At 42.4% G+C, this 26987-nt stretch overlaps 3 protein-coding genes across 7 annotated transcripts in view; 2 read left to right on the forward strand and 1 right to left on the reverse strand.

Moving 5' to 3' along the window:
• Positions 1-137: 137 nt before the first annotated feature.
• Cib2 (Calcium and integrin binding family member 2) lies at positions 138-3398 on the forward strand. 4 transcript variants are annotated; one of them, XM_086828058.1, is made up of 6 exons: positions 302-753; positions 845-879; positions 937-1058; positions 1479-1621; positions 1696-1818; positions 3028-3398. In XM_086828058.1, the coding sequence occupies exons 1-6, from the start codon at positions 447-449 to the stop codon at positions 3243-3245; spliced, it is 948 nt and encodes a 315-aa protein (XP_086684184.1). In that variant the 5' UTR covers positions 302-446; the 3' UTR covers positions 3246-3398. The 4 variants fall into 4 exon arrangements, with proteins under 4 accessions (XP_020806848.1, XP_086684184.1, XP_086684185.1 ...); XM_020951189.2 differs by lacking the exon at positions 937-1058 and having other exon boundaries at positions 138-753; XM_086828059.1 differs by lacking the exons at positions 1696-1818; positions 3028-3398 and having other exon boundaries at positions 937-1240; positions 1479-1637.
• A 1313-nt stretch (positions 3399-4711) lies between these two features.
• Positions 4712-26219, reverse strand: otp (orthopedia homeobox). Of its 2 annotated transcripts, none has more exons than XM_086828056.1 (9): positions 25563-26219; positions 24643-24939; positions 18487-18785; positions 17744-17878; positions 8072-8276; positions 7844-7969; positions 6736-6902; positions 5999-6112; positions 4712-5936 (listed from the first exon to the last, which is right to left on the reverse strand). In XM_086828056.1, the coding sequence occupies exons 2-9, from the start codon at positions 24671-24673 to the stop codon at positions 5709-5711; spliced, it is 1305 nt and encodes a 434-aa protein (XP_086684182.1). In that variant the 5' UTR covers positions 24674-24939; positions 25563-26219; the 3' UTR covers positions 4712-5708. The 2 variants fall into 2 exon arrangements, with proteins under 2 accessions (XP_086684182.1, XP_086684181.1); XM_086828055.1 differs by having other exon boundaries at positions 17744-17899.
• The window catches only part of Rx (Retinal homeobox domain-containing protein Rx), a 46221-nt gene continuing 37890 nt past the window's right edge, over positions 18657-26987 (forward strand). Inside the window, exon 1 of the mRNA XM_086828054.1 lies at positions 18657-18795. The gene's annotated coding sequence lies outside the window, so the exon portion shown is untranslated. The remainder of the gene's footprint in view (positions 18796-26987) is intronic.

The raw sequence follows: 26987 nt of genomic DNA on the forward strand, positions 1-26987 counted from the left end.
AATGGGGAAAGTGCCAAAAATTGCTTAACCAAAAACTAAAAGGGGTAAATGTAACATTTTGTAGTGTATTCGTAAAGTAAGGGCCTCTAGGATAATTTTCTATATACAGTCTTTGGTCTTAGCGACTTTACAATGAAACTATTACTGTTTTCATATCGAATTCAAATGTTAACTATTACCTTAATATGATTATTTGAAATTGAGTACATATTAAATCATCGGGTGGTACTCCCTATTCGTTAGATCGTCACAGTTTTGCTTAGTTTTTCCACATTTTTTGTTTATTTTCGCGTTTTTACTTTCCTGGGCCGCACCTCTAAAAACGATTTTCCCGCAGCTTGACAGCGCAAAAGGCAGCCGCGGCAAACAAACCACAGGATACGCGGCGCTGTCCTCGCTACGGCAGGAGGAGCTGCGAGCTAGGGCATAGTTATGGGGGCACGGCAATGGAAGTGGGTATGGGAAATGGCACGCCAGAACACTCCTTAATTAATTTCCATGCGAATGCGGGCGCCATGCTCTGCCTGGGCGCCGCAGGATGTGTCCGGAGCCGTGGAACCACGGAGCTATGCAAAGTTATAGCCGGTCCGCCCGCGCACTTTGCGCCACAGTGTCAGTCGCCATTCACGCTCGGGACTAACCAGTTTGGCCAGCAGCTACATTTACGCGAAAAACTAAACAAAATAAAAACGGCCAGAAACGATGGGCAACAAAGTTGTGACATTCACCGAACAGCAGTTGGACGACTACCAGGTGAGCTATCAATCAGTCGAAGGGAACGATCTCATTGCTAATTTGGTTTCATGCATTGCAAACGCTGCTCCCGCCCCCACAAATCGGAAAGGATTGCACATTCTTCACGCGCAAGGAGATCCTGCGGTAGGCCATTTGTATTTCTGTAATAAGCCAAAACTATTTCATTTCATATGGCGTCAGACAAAGACCGGCGCAGCATTGTTCCCAGCATCCTTTTGTTTGCCACTCGGTGGGAACAAAGAGCAGGAAATGGAAGAAAATACTCACACGACAGGCCACAGACAGACGCTCGGGACACAAAGGCTTCCATCGCCTCTATCGCCCTCTCATCCGCCACATCACATTATCCATACCCTCTCCGAGGGGATCACAATTTCGACTGTATCCAGATTTCGATTCAAACATAAAAAGCTTTCCATTGGAAAAGTTCATTTGGAGGGTTTCTTTTTCGCAAGAGGTCGATGCAAGTGCCCAAACTATTTATGTAAATTTAAAGAAAACTATAGAGAAAAGTTTAAAACAACATGAAAATTCTGAAGAATGTTTCTTACATCTTATCTTAATTGTAATTTTAAGGACATTAACTTTTAGTCTTTTTTGTAGTTTAAGAAACTAGACTTCAATTCGTATAAAATTCAACTTGTGCCTGGACAAGAGTATTTCCTTATTCGGTATCCAAAACTAAAACCCATCATTTTGTATTTTTTTTCTATACATTTCAGCGTTCATAAACGTTTTCGTGAGCTGAGACCGGATTTGGTGCCTCGCCAAATGACCGAGGGTCAGGCCTCGAGTGTCAAGGTTCCCTGCGAGTGCATCGAGAAGATGCCCGAGTTGCGTGAGAATCCCTTTCGCCGGCGTATCTGTGCGTAACAAAGGACTCCCAAAGCCGTGCATAAGCAAAGCAAAACACTATAGCAATTTTTGGCCATTCCACAGGCGAGGCCTTCTCACGCGATGGCCAGGGCAATTTATCCTTTGAGGACTTTCTCGACGCCCTCTCCGTCTTCAGCGAGCAGGCGCCGAGGGACATTAAAGTTTTCTACGCTTTCAAGATTTATGGTAAGTTTTCTCTACTACCACTCTATGTCTTGTTGTCCTGTTTTTTGTTGTGACCAGTGATGGGAAATAGGTAATATGTTAATAATAATAAGAAAAGGAATAGCTATTTATTATTGTTATCATACTTCAGGAAGTCCTTGAGCATAAGCCTATTTTAGATGTTTGATCTTTACAGAAATATAAAGCGCTTAAGGGTAACCAATATAATTAAATAATCTTTTTTATTTAGATAGCTAGATATCTAGATAAGTTAATGTTTATTAAAGACCTTAAACATATGTAGGTTTAAAGGCTTTTTCAGAAAAACAGGACGCCGCTTTATAAAGATAAAATCTAAATTGCTTGATTAAGATCCTTTTTGTACGTATCTCTTTACGACTTACCACCTACCTACTACCATAATACCTGACATCACTGTCTGTGGTCTAGGCCTTCCTCTCCAAACTCCATCTTCAGCTGCAGTTTCAGCTGTTGGCCAGCATTTTGAGCTTTTGTTTATGCATTTCCGCAGACCCTGTTTATTGTCTTTGGTTTAACATAGTTTGCGTGTGAGTGAGTGTTTGCTGGTCCTCTTGTGTCTCTGGGAAGTGGAAAAAGCCTGGGAGGCAGTGAGGAACAGTGAGGACCTACGCAGCGTGACCCGCGACTCGCCAATTTTGTGGCGCCGTGCCAAGCAACTATTGTTGTTTAGGGCCACGGTGACTGCAGGGCCAAAGTTCAAGGACAGCCATAAATTCTAATAAGCATTTTAATTGAAATTTAAATTAGAGTACCGAAAATGTCACCATAAATGGGCGAAAGTTTTCGTGCAAATTGATTGTGCACTTGGCACTCGAAATTAATGGGCCACAATTCCACAGAGAGTGGGGCCGGCAATCGATGGGATGCAAAGTATCTCTCAGCTCGAGTGCAGTTCAAAATTTTTGCTAAACTAAACTAGTTTCGACAGAGAGGGAGAGAGAAGGGCTCCTATACTTTATTTCAATGTGCATTATTAGATTGACACAAATTGAAACGTGCAGCAGGCGATTACCTATGCCACACATACAAAAGTACGAGGACACAAACGTGGCAGGCAGCTAGGCAAACTCAGTTTGGCACACATCACTTGACTTTTGTGCAAGAAAATGTCAAGTTCTGTAAGGCAGCTCGGAAGGTTGGCCGCCCCCTTGGCACTTGTGTGTACTTATGTCTGGCATAACTTTGCAGATTTCGATCAGGACGGCTTCATCGGGCACGCTGACCTCATGTCCTGCCTGACGACAATGACCAAGAACGAGCTGAGTCCGGAGGAGCACCAGCAGATTGCCGACAAGGTAATCGAGGAGGCCGACGTCGATGGTGATGGCAAGTTATCAATTTTGGAGTTCGAGCACGTTATACTCCGGGCCCCCGACTTCCTCTCCACCTTTCACATCAGAATATAAAATTGCTCGGTCTCGCCTGCAGACAGTACACAGAGAAATGTCGCAGAAAAAGGTCCTCGATTTGGAAGTTTTCTCTTTAAAAATTCTTTGTATCCAGGAGGCTTCCTAAATAAATAATATTTGGGACTGTTGCTAGGTATTATTATTTTTAAAGTGTTCTAAAACGTTTTAAATATTATGGAAATTGGGAGTAATGTCTACAAGGGCCTAGGAAAAACAGCTAAAATAATATTCACAAGAGTCGTGTGCAGATTTTTCTCTCTGTATTGCTTTTATTATTTAATTGTTTATGTTTTCTCGCATCGAATATACATAAAAGTGCCATCAGTGTGATTAAGTTGGCTCCCCGGCTGCAGCCCCTGGGGTTCTGGGTTTGGCTACCGGGATCGGGGCTCTGCGGGTCCGGACTCTGGTTACGGGTTCAGCTGCAGGGGACTCCACGGGCCAATTGTCCTGACAATGTGCATGTCAAATGTCAGTCGAGCATTATAAAATTTATAAGCCCATGCATGCAGTCGGGTTGAATTTCGTCCTGCTCCGGCTCCAGGTCTTGCTCCTGCTCCTGCTCCAGCTCCTTTTTTGACCCCAATCAGACGGACTGGGCCACGAACTGGTGTCACGGCCAATGGAAATCGTCCTGCCCTGAGGTCCTGGCTCTCTCACACTCACACACTCTCATTCGTGCGCACCACACAAACTGGACCGTTATCAGGGTGCGAGTGTGTGTGCTGTGCACTGTCAAAGTTTTATCAATTTTGCCAATTTTCAGCTTAAACTTGTTTGGCATTTGAGCATCTGCCTGGCGCTTCAATCCCATTCAATTATTGTAATTGCATCTGCAAGGGGACATAGAGCAAAGGCTAAGGAGTGTCCGGCTCCAGGGAAATTCTCGACTTATGAAAAAAATATATACATATATGCAGCCTGCATGGCCATCAATTGTTGTCATAAATGATATTCTGGTAACTGAATGGCTTTATAAATATCTGTGAGTAGGATGAATGATATTGCTATAAATTGCAAATTAAATTATTTTTTAATACTATTTTATCTCAGAATAATAATTTTGTAAAAGGAGTGTTTAAGCATCTCAGGGATTGACTTAGAGTTGGGGTATTTTAAGCTGTTACTCAGTTCTGTGACTGCAAATATCGTAATATATTTATTATGCTTTTATCTCTTTCTTCTCCTTTATTCATTTTGGTTCTTTGTTAGGGATAATCTCTTTGAAAACGAATATGAAAATTGTAACCTGACTTTATTCACTTTAATATCTAAAATAATTTGAGAAAGGCTTTTAGATAATTACACAATAGTCACCGATGAGTGGGATTATTTTCGATTTCCTTTTTTTTTCAGAAAGCCAACTGAAATCAATTAGCCACTTAATCGGAGCACGCAACCAGTCACTTCATGAACTAGTTTTTATTCAACCTCAATGCCATTGTTATGCAAATCACGTTCAATTTTTAATTTAGTTTACTATTTAATAATACGCATAATTACATACATAGTAATTGTTTTTCATTTTTTGTTTAGTTGGATTTAAATTTAGGCTTAAACGATACAAGAAAGTCTATTACAAGTATGCCATAATCGTATGCATGTATATATAGTTGTATTCGTATTGGTATAATTTGTAATTGGTAATCGTAAAAGTAATCCATGGGATGCGTGCATTCTGAAACGGTTTCGTGTTGAGAATTGAGCTGCATTTGCTGCATTTTGCTATTTCTGGTCTCTCGCTTGATATTCTATGGGGTTATATGGGTCGTATCTCTGTTGGATTTGGAGGATAGATAGCAAACGGAATGGAACGGAGGTATACTGCCTATACACAAAAACAACAACACTTACATGAGAATAGATCTACTTACATACACGCCTAGGCATAAATACGCTTACATACGTACGAGCTCCGGGGAAGTCCCTTGCCAAAAATTATTGTGCCGCCCGAGGATAAGAAGATACTCTCCTGACATCTCACGGGCGGTCTAGTTTTTACAGTTTTCGTATACGGCAAATGTTACGGCTAAGGTCTACATATTCATGCGGGAAGGGGCGACCACTCGTGGGGGGTGGTACTGGGTTGACTTACGATCCTAATTACTCGCGGTTATCTAAGTCCTCAGCGTCCGCTCAAGCTTCGATTTTCGTATACATGTTTACATTCATTATAGTCTTTTAAGTTGAAGATACACACTCCTTGATCTTGGAAATCATTAAACAAATAATGCAAACACATAAGTTGTACAGTAATTTAGCCTAGTTTTGGTTATCTTATAACGCTTCATGGATCCGCCGGGGGAGTCCTTTCTTCCTGCCTACTCCCGATTCAACACGGACTCTACACGGACTCTACGCGGACTATGCACGCACTCTGCACACCTAGCCCAGGTCGTGGGTGCCGCCGCAGTTGGCGTACCCGTAATCCGAAAAGCTTTCGAAGCTCTTCAACAAATTTCAGTATATTTGCTGCTGCTCGTAGTTGTTGTGGGCGGCGGCATGGTGGTGTAAATAGGACGGGATCGCCGTGGCATTCAGCTCGGAAGCCCGGCGGCGTAGCGCCGCGATGCTGTGTCCTCGCCACACGTCCTCGTCGGTGGCGCCATCGGACGGTGACTGCATGGACTGATGGCAAAGCGGAAGTCCTGAGTCCTGCTGCTGCTGTGTGGGTGTCGGTGGCGCCATCTGCAGTTGAGTGAAAACAATTTAGCATGGTATTCGATACACAAACCGTTGTAGTAACTTACCTGCTGTTGTTGATGAGTTTGCTGCTGTTGCTGTTGGTGAGCCTGTTGTTGCTGCTGTTGTTGGTGAGACTGCTGCTGTTGCTGTTGTTGGTGACTCTGTTGTTGGTGCAGCGGCTGGAATTTAACAGTGAAATGTATGTAAAATTAGTATGGCTCTCGTTTTCTACATGTAAACTGTTAGTCCTTGGAAGGACAAAATGGCCGAAGGTACGAAGAACTAACAGAAAAGCTTTGGAATTTTTTTTTTAACAACTAGAATTTCGAATAGAATATTTCAAATTTATTTAAATTAAAATGTAATATTTACATATTTGTTCAATATTTTTACAGAATTTTAAATTATGTGATAACAGTTCAATTACAAGGCCAAACATTTAAAATTAAACTTAAGAAATGATTCTGAATAAGAACAAATTATTATTTTATTTAAAATCATTGTAATAATATTATTTGTTTAATTTTATTTTTGAAAAGTCACAAATTCTAATTTGATTAAAGCTATCACATTTCAACAAAGGCTTAAAGTTAATCTTTTGTTTTGCTGCCTTTTGAACTTTTTATATTGAATTTAAATAATAATTTATTTGTAACCAATAGATTATGCAGCCAGAAAAATAACAAAAGAAAAATGCACAATTATCAAGATATACATGAACTTTCATATTAATTATTTTCTTAAAATTGTATGTATTAAATACTTTGGGAAAGTTTTTGTCAGATTTCAAGGAAAAACTTACCATAGGCTCGCCATTGAGCTCATTTTGGCTGGCGCTCGGCTGTGCGGAAAGTGGCGGCGGGGTCACCGAGGAGCAGCTGTTCATGTTCGGCGGGGTGGTGGCGCTCGGCGAGCCACTCGGCCCACAGCTGACCCCGCCCACACTGTGCTGGTACATCATGGAGTCGCCTGTGGGAAAGAATAAGAATGATTGAGTTTATCATAGGATAATATGTAATTTAATAATATTGAACACGATTCAAGAATCTGTCTCAACTTTTGATGTAAATATATGTATATATTCCAAGTAACTAAACAATAATCGGGGTTTAGGTAGAACTTAAGTAGTATTTATAAAAATTAAATCATTAAGAATCCTTGGGTAGTATCTATATATTAGTGTTAGTTATATTTCTTATTTTATGAGGACCCCAGCTAAATATCTACTATTTGTTTACTATTATTACTATATTCTGCTACTGATATAAGTTACTGATGATATACAGACATAATTTCATGTCACTTCGTTGATATGTGCATCATCACAAAAAGTTTAAAATCCCCAACTCGAAAAAAAGTGTAACAATGAAAAACTTTGCTGACAATCGATGGAGCCAGAGCCAAAGCCGGAGCCGAAAAATATATAAAAATCGACATGAACATGTCTCCAAAATGTCAATTAGCACAACTATACGAAACCAAACAAAGAAGACGAAAAAATGCCTTTGGGTATTCCTGAAAATTAAACGACTGCCTGTTAATTGATCGAGCAAACAGGCAGTCCGGGTATAATAAATGATACGATGCGATGCTGTGTTTTGGGGCTACCGAAAAAAGTGTTATGAGTTCAAAGAAATGAGAAACGCCGGACTCTGGCGTCGTCGTCGTCGTCGTGTTTGGTCAATTGTCAGCAGAACTGGAACTGAAACTGGAACTGGATCTCGATGGTCTCAAAAGCCAAGCAAATAACTTCGACCCAACAAAACGAGAATGAAAAAAAGTGTCAACGCTTGGCCTTTGTCAGTAGTCGCATGCAGATGGAAAATTTTTGGGCATGTGATCATCGGGGCGGGACTTTGGACTGAGAGGAGGAGGAGGAGGAGTCGGCGGAGATGGCCAAAACGACCTACCCAGAGCATTGAGGCCGTAATGCTGATAGCTGCCTGCTCCGAGGGCGGAGCCCATGTTAATGCCCGAGTTCAGGCCGCTGTTCAGCGAGGACGAGAGCGGCGAGGACTGATTTAGCTGGCCAAAGCCTGCAGGCCAAGTTAGTATATCCGAAATAGCAGCAGTTAGTAGGAATGACACGAGATACGAAAGTTAGTTGGGGCAATACTTTGATCGGGGGTATCACTCACCTGCCGTCATGGGATTAACACCCACGCTCCAACGATCGCCACCAAACATTCCGGTGCCGCAGAGCCCATCGCCCATGGCTATGTTGGTAATATTGGCCCCGAACGGTGGCAGACCATGCGAGGGCAGGAGGGCGCCCGGAGTGCGGAAAACATTTGTGGTCTTCTTGCGCTTCTTCCACTTGGCGCGTCGATTTTGGAACCAGACCTGCAATGAAAAGAGTGACAATATATAATAATTTCAATGGAAGGATATACAAAATAGTTATCTATTAATTGATTTTAAAGTTAATGAGATATCTTTACTATTTTCCCATCGATTTCCTAGACTTCTTCTTGGCAACTGCCACTGCATTCCGGGAACCGCCTTCACAGAACCTTCTCCAACCCTTCGGGCTCCTTCCGCTGCTTCTGCTTCTGCCGCCTACGAACATGGTCTTAATCGAGATCAATTACCGCCGTGACAGTCAAAACATGTCTCGACACACGCACAGAAACAGATTTACATGCGCATAAATTCCGTATGTAAATTCCTCGGCTCCACATATTGGCGGAGAACAAGGCAAACACCGATTTCCACCGCCCAACCACTCCCTGCCCCCAGGTCCGAGGTCCAGCAATTTGGCATCTTTGGCCAGCGAATCCGAGTCCGGAGCTGGACCTTCGATACGCTTTTGTCTTAGGCTCGATGAGAGAGAGAGAGAAAGAGGGGTCGAGGACCGTGTCGGATGTGTTCGCTTCAAATTGGCATTTCCATATGCATAAGAACAACGCAGACATGTTGAGGTTTTGACATTTACAAGGCAGCACACAAGCACTACCTGCAGTCCCTTCCTCCTCCACTTGCGTCAGGCGAACGGGCCAAAAGTGTTGCCTACATTTTGGGGCCAAAAAGCTATGGCGGAACTGCAGGCTGCAAGAGATTCTCAGTTTTCAAATTCTCCGTTCTCGGTTTTCGATTTTCCTTTTAGCTTTTTTTTGTTATTTTCTTCGGGCTGGGCTATAGAAAAAAAAGGGGGAATAAAGTGCCAGCAGGTGAATGACTAGTGACATGAAAACGATTTTGCCAGGCCATCAGGCCTTCGCATCCACATCACTCGCAGGCGGGTTGACAACTTAACCGTGATTCTCTCACATACACACACACACACAAAAACACCTCAGCCTGGCTATATAGTATTTATAAATCCCAGCATTTCGTGGCAAATCTTGAGCTGTCACCGACTGTCGGCGTCGACTGTTTCTGTCTGAGTGCGCCAGACTAATGGCAAAGGAATACGGCCAAAACAACAAGCCGGAAAGTGCGAGCCGGGGAGCAAAAGAGGCAGAAAGAAAAATGGCAAGTTTCCAGCAAAGTAACTTTGCTTGTAAGGCCTTCTGATGGCCTGATGGTCCCCAGTGGGTTTGTCATATGTCGGACATTGGCTGACGGAACCAGCTATAAACTGAGGGAAAATCCAGGTTTAGATTAGAAAAAAACTAAATAGGATTGAAAAAAAATGATCATCAAATGTAAGAGACAACTTTAATAGTTTAATATTAATAATATACTTGTTTGTTGTTTGAGAAATCTATCTTAAATTGAGGGTAATACACTTTTTTTGTGTGTACTGAACACAACTGGAACTATCTCAGGTTGTTTTGGAATATCGCAGCCTTCTCGATGTTACTCTAGGGACGCTAATGTGCCACAATGCAGGGGAGAGTCCTGGCAGCTAGGGGTAAAAGGATGAGGTTTTATGCTACATACATATATACATTTATATGTATGTGTATACCTCAAAAGGGGTTGGAGAAAAGTGCCGGCGACCTTGACTTGTTTATGTTTTTTACGTGTTTATGCGTCGCCCTATTCATTAACTTTTAATTTAATAATTTAAGGCAGTGTCTGACTGTCTGCCCTCGGTTCTCTCTCACTTCTTTCTGCCTCTCTTTCTCTCTCCCTCATTTATTCTGCCCCTTTTACTGTGTCCTGTATTTCTGTGTCCGTCTCTCTTGTGCTATATGTGTTGCCATCTCCTTTTGGCTTATTGAGTTCGCTAAATTAAATTTAGCTTACTGTTTTATTTTGCTAGCCACATTCGTGTGGAAGCATTTCCCTACACTCACAACACACAAACACACCCACACGCAGACTGCGAACGGAAATAAGAAGAAGCGGAAGAAGACATAGCGGAAAATGAGACGGAGGCAAAGGCAGCAAAAGCCAAAAGTCATTGCCTGCTTTTTTGGTCTAAGGCTGCGAGCCATTAAATTGGCATAACGTGCATGACGTGCACGGCACGTAAATAGGCGTTAAAATGTCGGTTAAACAATACATTTATTTTTTATGTCTGTATGTATATATGGTATATATTCACAATATTCGGGGGTGTGTCAGGCAATCCCAATTTCTATGTGCGTGTGTGAGTCCGTCTGTTTGCCTTTGATTTGTTTTTATTTCCGCTTCCTGCTGCCTCTTTTCGTTGCAACCGATTTCAAGCTTGAACACAAAAAAAAAAAACCAATACATAAAAAAGAAGTCGAGAAATGCTCCTTATGTCGCGTTAAATTGTGTGTCTAACGGTAATTTTTTAAGCTTCACCCTTATGCATAAATTATAAGCTGCTGAGTGGCTGTCTTCAGCCCAAAAGTCAAATCATACGCATTTTTCCCATGTCCTTTTATCTTTTTAAAGGGTAGTTACTTAAGCGAAGGGTATATAGGATAATGTCTAAACTTGCAATAACAAATTTTACATATTTAAAAAATAAAATATTAATTAACATAATAAAACCTAACATTATGAAACGTTTCTGTCGTACTGTCTTCATTCTAGAAATAATTCAAATGATTTAAATTAATATTCTTCCTTTCTAAAGTACGTAAAGAATGAAGTTAAATTTAAATTAAAATATAAATTAAATCTAAACATAAAGGAAACTAACTTCAGTCAAAGTCTATATATTCTAGCAGTTTGCTATTGAATTAAAGAATCTAAACGAAAATCTATCACAACTAAGCTTAAAATATCCGTATTCCTTGACCCAAAATTTTAATATGATAATTATATCGACAAATCAAAGTTTCAAAATCTCATAACTAAGTCAAAAATACGTTAATTTTAATTCGGAAAGCTGTTCTATATTAGTTTTTATCAATTTAATAAATCCGAATTCTTAATTTAGAATTTTAAAACATGAAAATTTTTGTAAATTTTTGACAATTTTAACGATGTAACCCCTTATAAAATTTTGAAAAATGTGGAAAAAATGTATTTTCTTTCCTTAATGTCTAGCAAGATTTGCCTGTTGATGCTAATCAAGAATATATATAATTTATAGGGTCGGAAACGACTCCTTCACAGCATTACAAGCTTCTGACTAAAATTATAATACCCCTTAAAGGATATAAAAGTGACAAAGGTAAAAAGTATCCTTTCCCATTCAAGCTCTGCTGTACTTCGATCTGCAAACTGCACATAAAAAATAGAAGTCAACCCAAAAATCGGCGGGCCACAAAATTTTAGCCATATGTTTCATACAAAAGCATTTTCATGTTTGGACTTTTAATTTTCACTTCACGACTGACAACAACAAAAGCAGCAACAAAGAAGAGTCACCACCGGCAAAGGCAAACAATAACACAGTGAACAGGGGCAGGGGGAAGGGTAGGAAAAACTGTTGCAAATAATAAATGAGTCAAGTTCATGAAAAAGCAATTTCTTGTGGCAGGCCGCAGATATTAGCACCCGAAACCGGGACCAGAGCCAGATCCAGATCCAGAAATGCTCACGAGGGGCGAGCCGGCGAGCAAATGGAAGCAGAAGTCAGAAATTAAGTATCGGCCAAATTACACGGCCGGGGGAACTGAACTGCGGCTGGAAATGGGATAACAAGTGATTTGCTTTGATTTTATGGGCTGGTGGATGGTCCTCGCTTCCGGGGGTGGTGCAGGATCTATGGCAGGACGAGTCCTGGGGTGGGTGCTAACGGTGGGCTAACGACTTTTTATTATGAACCTGTTCATTGTGTCATCCTCACCCCGCTTATGATTGCATTTCCCTGCCATAATGGTGTGTCATATATATCCGAAATCCCCCCTTGTTTACGATATCCTCCGCCCGGTTCGTTATGCAACATTAATTGCACATTATGCCTAATGGCTGATTAAACAGCTGTAAGGATAATACGGGTACGAAGGAGTCTCGCCAGCGAGAGAAAAATCAGTATCGTTGCCAACATAGAAATGCACTTTGCCCCGAAAGCCGCACTTCAAAAGCCAATTTCAAAATTATCAATCAGAGGCCGGCCAGAGAGCGAGTCGCGGAGAATTGCAATCAAAATTCGATTAGCCTGCAATGCAAATATTATTTGCAGAGCTAGTCGATGGTACACAGTACACGGAACTCGGCACAGGTGGGACAGGTGGTCGGACGGTGTCTCTTAATAAACGCTTGATTGGCAAAAGCCAGAAAGTGCAATAATATTTTTCGGCTCGTTTGCGTTGACAATTTTTGCTGGTCCTGTCGATTGTAGATTGGTTATTGCATCGCTCTCCCTGCTCCGCTCTCTGCCCTTGTTTCGGGGCATAATCAAAAATCAATTGGCCAGGTTATTGCTTTTCCTTGAACCCCCCTCTTGGTAGGATGTTCTGCCCTGAGGCTGCCAGGCAACCGAAATATAAAATGGCCACTCAACAAAAGTCCACACCAAACTGTCCCCTGACTGCTGGCCTTTGATGTCGTCCTGCCCCAAAGTCCTTGGTGCTTGTTTTTCCTTCGAGTTGCCTTCATCTTCAGCTTGAGCATCTTTTTATTATCATTATTGGTCCTATCTCGGCTTTCATATCCTCCGACTGGGACTGGGACTCCGGGCCCTGAGTGGTTTATGGAAATCGCTTTTCGGCCAATATCTTTTCATTCTCGAGCATATAAAAAATGCGTATAAATTCATAAAATGCCGTCTCGACTTCTGCTCCACCTCCCTCAACACTCTTCAACACACACACACAAATACAAATGCCAGTCGATTTATTTTATGTTATCCTTTAAATCCTGCTTTACGAGTCAGCCCCAGCAACACTTGCCGCTGGCCCAGGCACCAAACCCACCCACAAACCCCGGGGATTGGAGCTCCAACCCGCCGAGACCGAGTCCACTACGGCCGTCTCTCTCTCACACCACCAGCAGCCCACTGTAGCCGTCTCTTTCGTTGCTTTTGGAGAAATGTGTCGCACTGGCCTTTGATAGACATCATCAAATCGCTTCTTTGGGGGTTGCCCAGGGAGCAGGCTCTGCTCTGATTTCCCTGATTTATGAAATAGTTTTTGATATATTTGGTTCTGTTTTACTTTTTTTAAGATTTCTGGGTTTGGTGCCTTTCATTTTGTTATCCTTTTGTGGGTTGCCGGGGCAACTGCAGTCACTTTTATGGAAGCTGGAATCTGGGGCTGGGGCTACACGGAGGCTGGCCAATGCAACCCCCGAAAATTTGGAATGTTTCATTGCATTCGTGGAGCATGCGCAGCACCAGAGGCTGCTCCCCTTGGATTCGCTTTGTTCCATCTTTGCCAAGTTGTTCAACCTTTTCCTTTTTTTTCTGTCCGTTTTTTTTTGTCGTTGGGTCGTGTGGACTCTTGTCATTCTATCAATGGCAGCGGCATTTGGAGCAGCTTATCCGGGATAGACCCCGAGCTCCATCGCTTCACCCCTGCCAACCGTCCGGCACTTTGGCACGCCATTTTCACACAAACATTTCAATGAAAAGTATCAACGAAATTGCTTTCGGAATTGCTTCATATGCCATAAACAGAATGCGTGCCAGATTTCCTTGATGCTCTTTATGTGCATTTTATGGAGAACCCGAACCCGAACCCGAGCCCGGACTCCACCTCCTTTGTCGCTCCCTACTCCGTCTGGCTTTTATTTTTTTAAAGCTCTCGCTAAATTTAGCCCGCCACAGGACCCTCCTTCTTTTGTGCTGTTTGCTGCATATTTTCGTTTTGGTATTTCAATTAAAGTTTAATTAAAATTTGCGATGCCATGGTTATATCAGACGCGACCCAGTCGCCTTTTGGCCCGACCCGACTTCGAGTGCTTCGCTGGAAAGTACTCGTTACAATGTCCCCAGCTCCTTGACCCCCTCTGCCCCACGTGCGTTTTTAATAAAGATGCTCACTTTTTATGAGAATATTTCGTCTAATTTCCACAAAATATTCGGATATTGTGCCTGGGAGTCACATGGTCTGGCTAATATCCCTGCTTCCACTCGTTTCCCACAACCCCGCTCCTGGCAGGAGCAGTCAGTGGACTATTATTAGAGGGGCATTAAGCGGCTCAGCAAATAAATTAGTTCTGTCTGAAGTCGAGGCAATAATTTATCAGCGCTCACAGTGGGAAGGCCAAGAGGATGGGCCAGGGATTGGATGGCCTCGCAAGGACCTCGCCTGTGGCTTAGACCAATCGATTTTCCCTATGCCCGATGAAGCGCCAAGAGGTGTGATTTTTTATCGAGAAAATATGTAGTGTGGAGCCTTGGGTTCATGGATTACGATGTTGTAATACTAAGAACTTAAATTAAAAAATTAAATTTAAGCATTTAAAGAACAAATGGGGGAGAGCGAAGAATAAAAGTTAACAACATGGGCATATTAATTTATAAAATGCCAAAATACATATGTCGGTAAGATTTAAAAGTTTATACTTTTTTTATACGGAAAATATGTTCTATCCATGTCGTTTATATAACACCAATAAATCCTAAACTATGTGTCTCCTAAGTATATTAACCAATAATTTTATATGTTAATTTTTTTTGGGTAAATCTAAGTTTTTGAAGTTTAATAACTATGCCAAAAATGCAATAATTTCAATTCGGAAAGCTGTTCTATGCTAGTTTTTGTAGGGCTAACAAATCTGTATACTGAGTTTTTAAATTTAAAAAATTCAATTTTCTGTCAAAATTTGTCAATTTTAACGATGTAATCCCTTATAAAATTTTAAAATTTTTGACAAATTTTTAAAATTTATTTTTTGACCGGACAAGGCTAGATCGATTAAGCTGTTGATGCTGATCAAGAAGATATATGATTAATAGGGTCAGAAATGATTTCTTCACTGTGTAATAAGCTTCTGAATATATTTATAATAGCCCGCCATATGCATAATTTTACATTAATTTTTTAGAAAAGGCGCAAATTCGTAAAGATAAGAACAGTTTTAAAAGCTCTTATAAAAATAAAAGAAGGCGAAAATCTGCTTTAGTGGAAAACAAATCCTAATGGTTGCTTAGAATCATTTTTATTTAAAGATTTCATTACGCAAAGGTTGCCAAGGTTGCTCCTCTCCCCGTTATGATCCTAGACCGGGTTTCCAGGCAAATTAATCATGTGAGAAATTCATTTAGTGCACTGGCACACACCCATCCATACACACTTGCCACGTGCTGGGCCGTCGCTCTCCTTGGCCTCTGCCCCCGGCCCTGTGACCCCCCCCCCCAACCACGTTGCAACAATTTAATAAACAAACCAATAAATGCTGCAAACATTCAACACAAAGCCAAAGCAGTGATTTTGACAATGCCGCATCATGATAAGTCAATTCCGTGGGCCATCTTCTGGGCCATCCCCCCCCGGACATCGAAGGGATCCGCTCCCCCGCGGAGATGTCACGTGTGACAAACAGATTGTCCTTGGGCAAATTGTCCAATTGCCGCCCACCGAGGGGGGAGGCAAGGCGGTGTGAAAACACACAAATTAACAACGTTCGGAGGGGTACCTCCCGCTGGTCTCTGCTATTCTAATTTACCCAAAGTCGGAAAATCGGATTAGGATTAGGGCGCTGGCCTAAACTGATGCTCCTTGGCACTGACTTTTATTTTTATTAAATTATATTTACCATAAATGCTGCTCCTTGGCAGCAGCACACACGCTCAGCCAGTCGGCACTACGTGAGCCTCATAACTTATGCACCTGTCTTCCTGCCTACCAAAGAACCCACATTCCCGGCTAATATATACTAAATATATGAAAACTGGCTGCGAGCTCGCTTTTTCTGGGGGCTAATATGGACAAGCGTTTTTCGGGCATTTATAGTAGAGGCGAGGGTCGGATCTGGGATGTCGGCTGTCTTTATGCCGTCATTAGCTGCAAATCCTTGTAGATTGATTTAGGGCCAGACGTGTGTGTGCATATCGAATGAAGGTCCGACCTCATATAGGTATAACAGAGTGTGAAAATTTCGAAGCTCTAAATGTTTTATTTCGCCTTCGACTGCGAACTTAATTTATATGCTAATTTTATTAAACAGCAATCCCAAAACTAATCCAACGGCCTGACATCCTCTAAGCCGCAACGACAACGCAAAATCAAGCATTAAAACAGCAGGACAACGACACTGTCGGCGGAGGCGGAAAAAAAAGCAAAGAGAAAAGCCGACGGCAGTTCTAACACGGAGTTCCACACCCCGGAGATCCATCCCAACCCCCCGCATGCAGCTTCTACCCCCGGCAGGTGATTGCATTGTCCTTTTGGACAACCGGATGCGGGGCGGGGGTAGTGGTTGGAAAAACCGCATTAACGGGCAACACTGATACGCAATTATTAAAACAATTTATCAAAGTAGGACACATCCGGCACAGGGCACGAGCGTCGGCAGGATCATCATGAAGGTGTCCTCGCCTGAGTTGCTCACTCATGGCTAATTGTTTTAGCCAGAGCGGAGAGTATGGGCCAATAAGCCGAAGTTTTTGGCATTCATTTCCACCGCAAAACAATTCTCGCACTCAAAGGACAAGGCGCAGTCGCTGCCAGGCGGAAGCGGAAGCTTAAACACAAATTTAATGAAGCAGTAAATTCGATTGTCGCATAAACAAAGCCCGCTCGCATGCAAAAAGGACCTTCGGGGGTGGGGGTGGGCGGTGGGCCGGTGCCGAAAGAGAGACAAGGATAATGGCAGCGATGGCACCGGGGAGCTGTGCCAGCCACAAAAGGATAATGCCCATTGTGTGCTCCTGTGTGAGTGTGAAACTTTTGCAGGCGCAAAGGAGGGGCCTGCGAGGGCGTGTGGCTGGATGCCCGACTAAATGTGACTTTATGTGCTTTAATAAAGTATAATTTTGGGCGCTTAAATGGCGTTCGGCGGCGCCGGCTTTCAGCCCCGCCCCAGAGCCGAGCCTCGTAAACTGTTGCAGTCCGGGGAAAGTTAGAACCCCACAATGTCTCTATCCTCTGCAGCCGAGAAGCCCCCAAATCCTAAAAACGTCCACTGCGGTTGTGTGCAACACAAGTGAAATGTCATGTCGTCCCTAAAACGAACTAAACCCAAAATTCCGACAGCTCCGACCACTGACAACTGTCGTGCCGCAGGACAAAACCACGCAGAGTTCAACGAAAGAGCCAGGCATACTGCGGTCAAAGTCCTAATGGCTACTTTAATGAACCAAATCAAGAATTTAGTTGAAACAAAGTTATATATAATATGATATAAAAGATAAAATTAATTATTTACAAGACCTATATGAACCTGGAGTCCTTATCGCTGCCGAACTAACCCTATTGCTGCAGCTTTACTACTCTTGAGTCTATTAAATGGGATTAGTTCAAAGTAAATTTCCTAAAATTCTATATGACGCGTGTTATGCATCTTATTAGCTATACGATTTTTGATTCCAATCGAGGCGGACTCTGTAGACTCACCTGGACACGGGACTCGGTGAGACCGATCCGCATGGCAATCTCCTCGCGCATAAAGATGTCCGGATAGTGGGTCTTCGAGAAGCAGCGCTCCAGCTCATTCAGCTGGGCGGGCGTGAAGCGGGTGCGGTGGCGCTTCTGCTTGTTTTTGTCCAGGTGCTGGAAGAGAGAGACACAGCCAAGGTGGCACAGAGACCGATGAGAGATGGGACCACAGCGGAGGATCTTAGGACACAGAAGAACTGAACTACCGGACTAGGAATGCATTCTAGGCACTACAGATTACAAACAGATTACACACTATATAGACTACAGATTAGGGGAAAATATAGTTAGACTAGGATAGAGGAGTTCTACGGTTCTAAGTATGGAAATCAAAGTACACTTACTTTTGTTTATAGAGTACGTATATGATTCATAGAGTACAATATGATTCATGGCACATTTAATTAGGTTCATTACACAATTCAGAACACAAACATTCACGTTTTTGGAAACAGATTTTCATTTCGGATTGAATTTCGGATCGAATTGGTTTGTATTTTTGGATTTTGTTGTTTTTGTTTTTTTTTTTATTTTTGGCATAGCAGAGTAGTGTTTGAAGGAAAAAATAAACATCGAAAAGAACATGGATTATTAAAAAAGTTTCGTATTAACTAAGCGCTATATTATCTTTCTCCCTGCGGCTTTTTCTTTCACAATCTTTCATTTATCTCTATCTCTCTTTATAGCGCTGGCCTGCTCACCTGATCCTGTTGCTGCATGTTGTTGTTGTTGCTGCTGCCGTTGTTGTTACTGTTGCCGTTGCCGCTGCCTCCACTTCCGTTTCCGGCGTTCAGCGCATTGGAGTTGTCGCACAATCCACCGGAGATATGCAGGCGAGCCACTCCCCCGCCAACTGGACCCACTCCGCCACCAGAGCCACCGCCGCCGGCTCCACCGCCCAAGTCGGCCAAGTTTGGACCCACGGGCAGTTGGCCAAAACTGTTGACGCCCGCGTGAAGCGCCGTTAACGCGGCCTTTGGCAGATCACAATCCTTGGGACCTATTTTAAGGTAACGTAAACGTTTTGATTATTATTATTATCCTTAATATTTTGCATTTATTATGTTTGATATATTTATCTTTTATAAAAGTTAATTGTTTTAGATACATAATTGCTTAGACATTGATTGTAGTGCTGAGAGTGTTTTATTTCAAACGATTTTATTTATTTCATTTTAAAGATATTAACGATTGGTTAACCTTATAAAATCGAAGACAGAGAAGCTTTCCGAATTTAAATTAATATAATTATTGCTTAGTTGCAATCTATTTTATATCCGGTTTCGATTGCAATTTGCAAATATATTCTACGGTCTTTCAATGTTAGTTTCCTTTGCTGTTTGGGTTTAAATTATTGATTTCACTGCTTTCGCAATTGAAACTTAAAAGGCTTCATTACTTTTCTGACTTTTTCTCAGTTAGCTTGTGAAAATCTTTCAAACATCTACTCGTCAGAGTTCAGCTCCCATATCGGCTTTTTAACATTTACAATTAACAATGCTTATTCACATTGTCAATTGGTGCTTAAATTGCATTGTCTTCAGTATAAGCTGCATCGTTTGGAGTATTTGTAAAGTATTCTTGGTAAACTTGGCCTTTATATTGATGGTACTTGCCGTGAAATACACTTGGACCAAAGGTTCCCCGAATCCTGAAGACTCTATGAAGATAACCCAATGCGATAATAAACGTAAGTGAACTTGAGCTTTTGGGTTTCCTTTAATGAGCTGGTAAACTCCACGAAAATTCACAGATTCAATTAAATGCACAAGTACCCGGCACACACACATCCACGATGATGTTGGTAAATATTGTTGAATTGTTGTTGAAAACGAAGATGAGTTACAAACTAAAGTCCGCAATCACTTGTTCCGCGTTTGTCTTCAATTAAGGTGGAGGTGAGAGCGAACTGGGACCGGTGAGCTAACGACCTAGAGGATTGCTCGCACCGAACTGCGGCGATCGGATAAATTGAATTTTTCAACAACCTGTCATTCAGAAGGAAAAAGATGCCAAAAACAGTAATATACGCGAGATGAGCGAGAGAGAGAGAGAGAGAGAGAGAAAGAGAGCACATACAGATGCAGATACAAAAACCTGAGCTACAGATACAGATACAAAACCGAGGGGCAGAGTGGGAGAGAGCAAGAGAGAGAGAGAGTGCTAACCCTTTTCATTGAATACAGAGGGAGAAATAATTGAGTGTTGAGTCTTGCCTATTCTATATATAATTGTTGAATTTTGTATATTTACAACTTTGAGCATTTTAACCAAATAATAAAATAGAGTTTACAAAGGTATCTTCTTGAGGAAGAACTCGAACTTTAGAAAATATAGAATGGTTGTATCCTTTCCCCTTTTATTTATTTTATTCGAAATCCTTCTTACTCCTTATTTTTCCTCTCTGTACCTTTCGGCATCACTTGACTACGTAACGTATTTTTGTTTTATTTCCATTTTATTTGTACGTGTATATCACGTCAGTTGTGGGATGGGATTGGTAGTGGGAATGGAAATGGGAATGGGAATGGGACTCCGACTTGGATTCACGGGAGAGTCATCTTCATCGTACGCCTGGAATTTTTAACATGTACGTGCGAGAGAGACTCCGGGTCTTAACTCTTTCTACGCGATTCCCTTTGTTGTTGCTCAACTGTTGCTACAAGTCAAACATTTACTCATCGCCAGTGGATGCGAACTCTCGTCCCCGTCCGTCGTCAGTCGTAACCTTTTGGGGGTCGGGGATCGGGTATCGGGGCTAGGGATGCTGTCATGTTGGCCATTCGATTTTGGGCCCAAAGTGAAGGTGTAGGCGGTGGACAATTGCTCACTGCCATTTCCTTTGAAAGCGAGTCCAAAATGCAAATCGCCGCTAAGCAGGAAAACCAGCTTCCCTTGCTCCCGAATCCTCCGCGAAAACAATTTTCGTTTCAATTTCATCTTAGGTAGAGAGACACTCTCGATTGCCGACTTTGATGTCGTTGGTGTTGGCGGCTCTCAATGATTTTTATTGTTTTCGAGTTGGACTTGTTAAAATTTCGGCAAAGATCAGAGGCGGAGATCCGGAGCGGTATTCGGTATCAGGGCCACCGGTGAGCAGGTGAACAGGTGAACGAGTGCAGCGCAAGCGACGCCACATAAAATCATAAATATAAATATCAACAAATAAAAGATATGGGAGTTCCTACAAGCGACATTCCCTATAACTGGCTCCGGTTGTTGCCGCTGCCCAGTCGCGTTTTTTTTAAAGCGCTGCCCGGAAAGTGCTAATTTTTACACATACACCCAGTGCGGCTACTGTTCATTAGCGATTTTCAGATGGTGACGTCCCCAATCGGGACCACAGCCCCCTCAGTCCCCTCTGGGTCTCTGGGGTAGATTTAAACCTGCAACTGTGGCAAACTGTAGCAACGCCTGCCACATCATTGACATATTTTTAGAGCGTTACGCAGCACGCATATATTGGAGGCTACAGATATGCGATCCGAAAGATTGAGGGAGCACATCGAAACTCTGCTCGTGATTAGTAAATTTAAGGCGCGGTGTTAGGTGCGATATCTCCATCGACACTCTATCTCTCTCTCCCCCGGGCTAGAAATTCACGCTCGATGGCCACATCTCAAACATGGACTCTGGGAGATACTAGACTTGGCCAACGTTGTCCGGTCCGTTGCTCCAAAGAAGTGCGACTTTTAACATCCAACTGTTCCCGCTTCCTTCTGTTTTCCGTTTTCTGTTTTCTGTTTACTCAAATCAAAGCCACACACATCCACAGCGTGTGTGTTGTGTGTAGTGTGTAGTATGTGCGCGGAGAGTGTTTTGGCCACGTTTGGGAGCCATAAAATAGCGCCACTTCTCGAAATCGCACTTGACTGGCAATGGCCATGGTCCAGGCCCCAGCTCTGTATGTCGTAGCTAGCTAGTTAGTTAGTTGGTCTAACTTTGATTTTTTCACCTCGCCTTTTACAGTTGTAACACATAAATATTAAAAAGCAGCAGCCCTAACTGTTCATTGTGTATGCAGATCAAGGTGATGCCATTCCAGTGGCTTCATTCAGTGCAAATATCGCATTAAGTTCAAATTTGTGCACATTATTGCGATTTTAACTTTAGCACTTGATCGGGTTTAAAGGGAAATCTACTATGATTTGAGCCTGAAAGCTTATGTTAATATATTAATTTATTTTATTGCAGTTTAATGAATGCTATGTAAATATTAAAGCCTTGACTATGTTAAAGTTCATTAAGTGATTGATTTGTATATTTACAAAGAAAGTTTTCACTTATTTATTTCAAGATATCTAAGATTCAAAGTCTATCTTGTACCTATCATTAGTTTATTCAAATCTTTGATATCAGAGAGTGCAGACTTTAATGTTTTTATAATGTTCTTTAGGTATCTACTACCAACACAAGGGAAACTTATTTAGATTAACTAAAGGAAAATATATTCTAATTCTTTACACCTATATTTGATAAGGAAATGAATCAGGATAGATAGAGGATAAACCTGCCGTCATCAAAAACAGAAAAGAGCTTCATCTCTATTACACATTTATCAGATATCATTCACCTGCATCATAATTATCCCAAAAACATAATGCAATGTAAAATATTTTACCAAAACTTTCCGGAGAACCACAAAATTTACTCAAAAACATGTTCTCCCGAATCATTACAACGCGACCTAATGGGGCATAATTTTGTAATCTATCATCGTAATTTAGTTAACCCGCCATTTGCAACCATCAGAGAGATAGAGAAAGTTGCACTGGCATTAATACAAAACTGTAAACATTGCAGGACGCCCACGAAAACCGACAAAACAGACGCGGACCATGAGATACAGAGATACATTTACATCTGGCCTGAAGCGGACATTTTAGTTGGCCTGGCCAGGTCGGGCTGGGCTGGGCGAGAAAGAGGAGCGAAACGAAATGAAAACCGCACAAAGCGATTAATTAATTAAAATTGGCAAACATGAATTTATCGCGCAAGCAATTTGCACAATTTGCGCAAATCAGTTTGTCTGTTTTTGGAAGCGAACGCGACTATCTCCCGGAAAATGTATGCATCTGGCCAGGGCACGCAAAGTCCAGGATGCGCCGGATGAGGACTTTCCCAGGAGCAGGGTGGATGCACCCAGTCGTCAGTTGCATGTGCAATGTGCATAATTATTGAAATTTGGAAATTGTGCGGTTTTTAGCAGGCGCCTAACCATAGGACATATAGCACATATAGACCCCGGGTCCGGGTCCGGGTTCGGATCGTCTGACTGGAATCTAGGCTGCTCCAACAACTAACCGCAACAGGGAACAGAATCCGCAGCAACCGCAAAACATTTCAATGCACAACGGATACGGGATCGGGAAAGGGGTCTGGAAATGGGCGTTTTGTGGGGGTTAAAGCACATATTTCACTAGCGTAGGCCACCGCAAAAATGCCAACGCACAAAGCTGGGATACTTGGACCGCGACGCCAACGAGGAGGGGGCTTGTGGAAATTACAAATGCAATCGTGAAATTAATTTAATTAATGCGAGGCTCACGAAAATGCGTCCGAAAAAGACCGACAGCGGAATAAAATGCCATTCGAGTTGCGTTCCTCGCGATTCATGCAAATTAAGCATTAGTAACCGGGATTCGGAAAGTTCTGCCATTTCTTTTGCATGCAAATTGCTCTTAATTGTATGGGGCGCTCCACTCTTTCCCCCGATATGCAAATGTTTTCGGTGCCTCTTCTTGTTGCTGTTGTTTGTTCTTGTTATTTTGCGGGAAACTCGGAAAAAGGCTTACGAAATTTATTATGGCAGACTCCGACACTGCAGGCAGGATTTGGGCAAAGGATTCTGCACTGCGAGTCATTGAAATTTATAGTTTTCACGCTAGGAGGAGTCCTGGTGTTACTTTAAGCTGGGCCCCCCAAAAAAACTTTAAAAGCTAACTTTGACAGTGGAGTATAAAACCTTTAACAAATGATTGCGCATTCGATTTATTACAGACTCTCGATTGCTCTCAATAAAAATACTCTTTCACCCTAGACCCGGCAGGTTGCAACTATGGTGCATATTAAGCATACGCCGCGCGGACCGCGAGGAGACAAATGGCGCGTGAAAAATGGCAATAAATTAATAAAAGTAATTAATTGCAATGCTTCGAAGGATGCAAGGGCGCATATTGGCAATAAAAATTGAATTAAAAAAAAAAGAAAAAAACGCGAACAATAATTCATCGCTGCCGTTGCAGTAAGCAAACTGCAATTGGAGGTAGTGCCGGGCGGGCTAACAATAAATTGATTGCCGAAATTGAAAGTGCTTGAACCATTGATCAACAATGTGGTGGAAATAATTCATTCGCCTGTGCATACACACAAGTAAATGTACATATTTGTGCATATTTTCGGATTTATTAATTTATTAATATGTATACAGTTTGATAATTATGTGCGTGCGCCCATCCGGTCCATGTGCAAATGTAATTCACAATTTGCGGCATATTTAAAAGAGCAATTATATCAATTAACACACACACACCCACCCACATGGCCTCTGAGCTGGGAATGGGAATGGGAGAAGGTTTGTCGAGTTAGTTAAATATACAACTTAATTATTGCTAAATGCACGCGACACCTGGCGCCATCTGTTTAGACGCCTCAATTATAGGCCATTTAGCAGACATCGGAGACTCGGATCGGAAGATCGGAAGTAACTACGGCCAGGCATGGGGGTGTGCTCAAGAAATTAGTTTAATTATGGCCAGAGTCGGATCGGTTGGATTAATACACACATTATTATATATTAGCGCAATTCACTTGCCGATCTTAATTACAATATTATACGGCTCGTAGAGACTACTTACCCAGCACATTGGCCCCAAGATTGTTCAGCATGTTTGCCGAGAAGTTTCGTATCGATAGAGTCGACAGTTTGTCGCTGTTTCTATTGGCCGCTTCAGGAGTTAAGATCGCCTTCGTCTAGCTGTCGATTCTATTGAATTTCGAATTCAATTTGATTGAATCGAGATTCGTTTTGTGGGGGGGCAGAATCCCAAGGGGATTGGCTGCTCGTATACTCGTCTATCACAGAACGTTGGTGTTCACCTTCGGTGTGAATTACATTTCAATTGTTCGGTGGCTTCGCTTTGAAATGGGTGTGGCTGGAAGTAAATGGAATTATCAGATTGTTTGCCAAAGATGATGAGAAGGATTTAAGAAGAAATATGTATCTTGAGAAGCAACAAAAGATTTCAAATGCCTAGATTAAATGTTAATATTCTTGGAGTCTTAGATTGGTTGACAATAATTATCCATATTGTATTGTAAATTTGTGGTTTTAAGGACATTTTAATATACGAATAGAAATTGTCTAAGAATACTTTACTTCTACTATAAAATAAACTTAATTTCAATGCCAGTTTAAATCAATTGCAGACAAATCTCAATTTTATCTTTAATCTTCAAAGTCAAGTTTTCAAATTACTTTTCAATATATTATTTTTCTTTTACTTTTCATTGTGGGAATTTAAGTCAAATTCCAAAGAAAAAGATGACCGAAATTCCAATGGAAACTAATTAATTTCTTTACCTAAATGTTTTCCCTTAGCCCTTAGCCTTGGGCCCTGACCCTCGTCAGGTGTCCAGCTATTTGGCTAATTCAAGTAATGTACGATTTACTTGAAAACTAAATCCATTTCACTTTCCTTAACCGCAGAAACTTTGGCAAGACATTCGATGCGTATTTACATTGTCTTTTATTTGCTCATTTCAACGAAAAACTCACCTCAGTTTGGGTCGTACGCCTCCTTGGGCTCCTTCCTCGTCGTCCTTATTTTGTATGTGGCACAGGGTTAGGGGTCAGAGTTCAGGCCAGACGATCAAATTGCCATAGTAAAATTAATTAAATGCCTTGACCATAAAAAAGCCAAAGAAATTAAATCGAAGTCACTTGGCCGGAAGTTGCAAAGTTTCCTTTCCGCACACCCATACACACACACAGAGAGAGAGAGACGAGAACACGCACGCACACACACACACAACACACACACACTGGCATGCACAGGTAAAAGCGCACGCAAGGAAACGGAAGTCAAATCGTTTATTGATGGAATGTTTGACCAACTGACAGCCGGACACTGTCCGCCGTGGACCCGTCTCTCCACCTCCTGCGGGCGTGGTCTTTGTCTCGCCTCGGTTTTTTGTTTATTGTTTAATTAATAGCTTTCGTTGGATTTCTGGCACATTTTCACTTTTTTTTACAACTGCTGGGATGTTAAGCATCTCGATAGCTTTTAGGATTTGGATTGGATCATTTTTTGGTAACGGTCTTTGGATGGCGACGGCTTTTGGCAACTGAGCAAACGGGATCGGATCGGATCGGAGCCGGAAACGTAGCGCTGCCAAGGCGGACTCGCTTGCATTTGAGGGCAGTGCGAAAAAATCAAAGCGAATTGACTCCGCTGCCTGATAACATCGACTTCGACATCGACGACTGCGCAATCGCCTACGCCACCCCAGTCCACCCCCCCTGACGCACCCCCTTTTTTGGCATTATGGTGCCAGCGGCAATCGACGCTTTATCTGCCTGCGGGTTATCTCCTGCATTGATTTGCAAAAATCACACGAAAAGAGAAAGGCGAGAGCAGGTGTGGGAGAGGGATAGCTACCAGAGCCCACTGCCATCTTGCTTTCGTGGCCAGCAGTCTGGCTCGCTCTGGCACAGGCCAGAGCGGGATGGCTAGCGACAGTGTGCTTGCTTCAGGCCACGCCCCTCTTGATAACCGACGAATGGGAGAACAGGTCGGCGGGAAGTACAGTGGATACAGAACGATAGCCCACTTGGCGCCCTTTTCGATAGCAGCAGCAGGTCCTTGGGCGGCCTATCGATAGGCAGACAATCGATGGCGGGACTCCTGACTCCCCCAAAATCCGCCGCCAACTACTCGACAGCTGGTCGCGTTGGCAACCTGCGCTTAGCCCACAGTTATTGCCGAAAGTCCACTCCCCGAAAGGTGCTTTAAATTCTTTTTCAGCATCTCTGCCACGTGTCAGGGCCCAAACTTCACCTGTTGTCGTTTATTAGTTTCTGTTTCCGCTCTTTTGGGTGAGGGATGTGCGGGGACGGGGCTCTGGCCGTGTCCCTCCAACGCTCGGCGGAATTTTGATAATATTTTGCATAATGCACAAATGTTGAATTAGCCAGACAACG

The sequence above is a fragment of the Drosophila serrata genome, unplaced genomic scaffold (genome assembly GCF_035046125.1).
Source record: "Drosophila serrata isolate PLE 108 unplaced genomic scaffold, ASM3504612v1 contig_184, whole genome shotgun sequence".
Lineage (NCBI taxonomy): Eukaryota > Metazoa > Arthropoda > Insecta > Diptera > Drosophilidae > Drosophila > Drosophila serrata.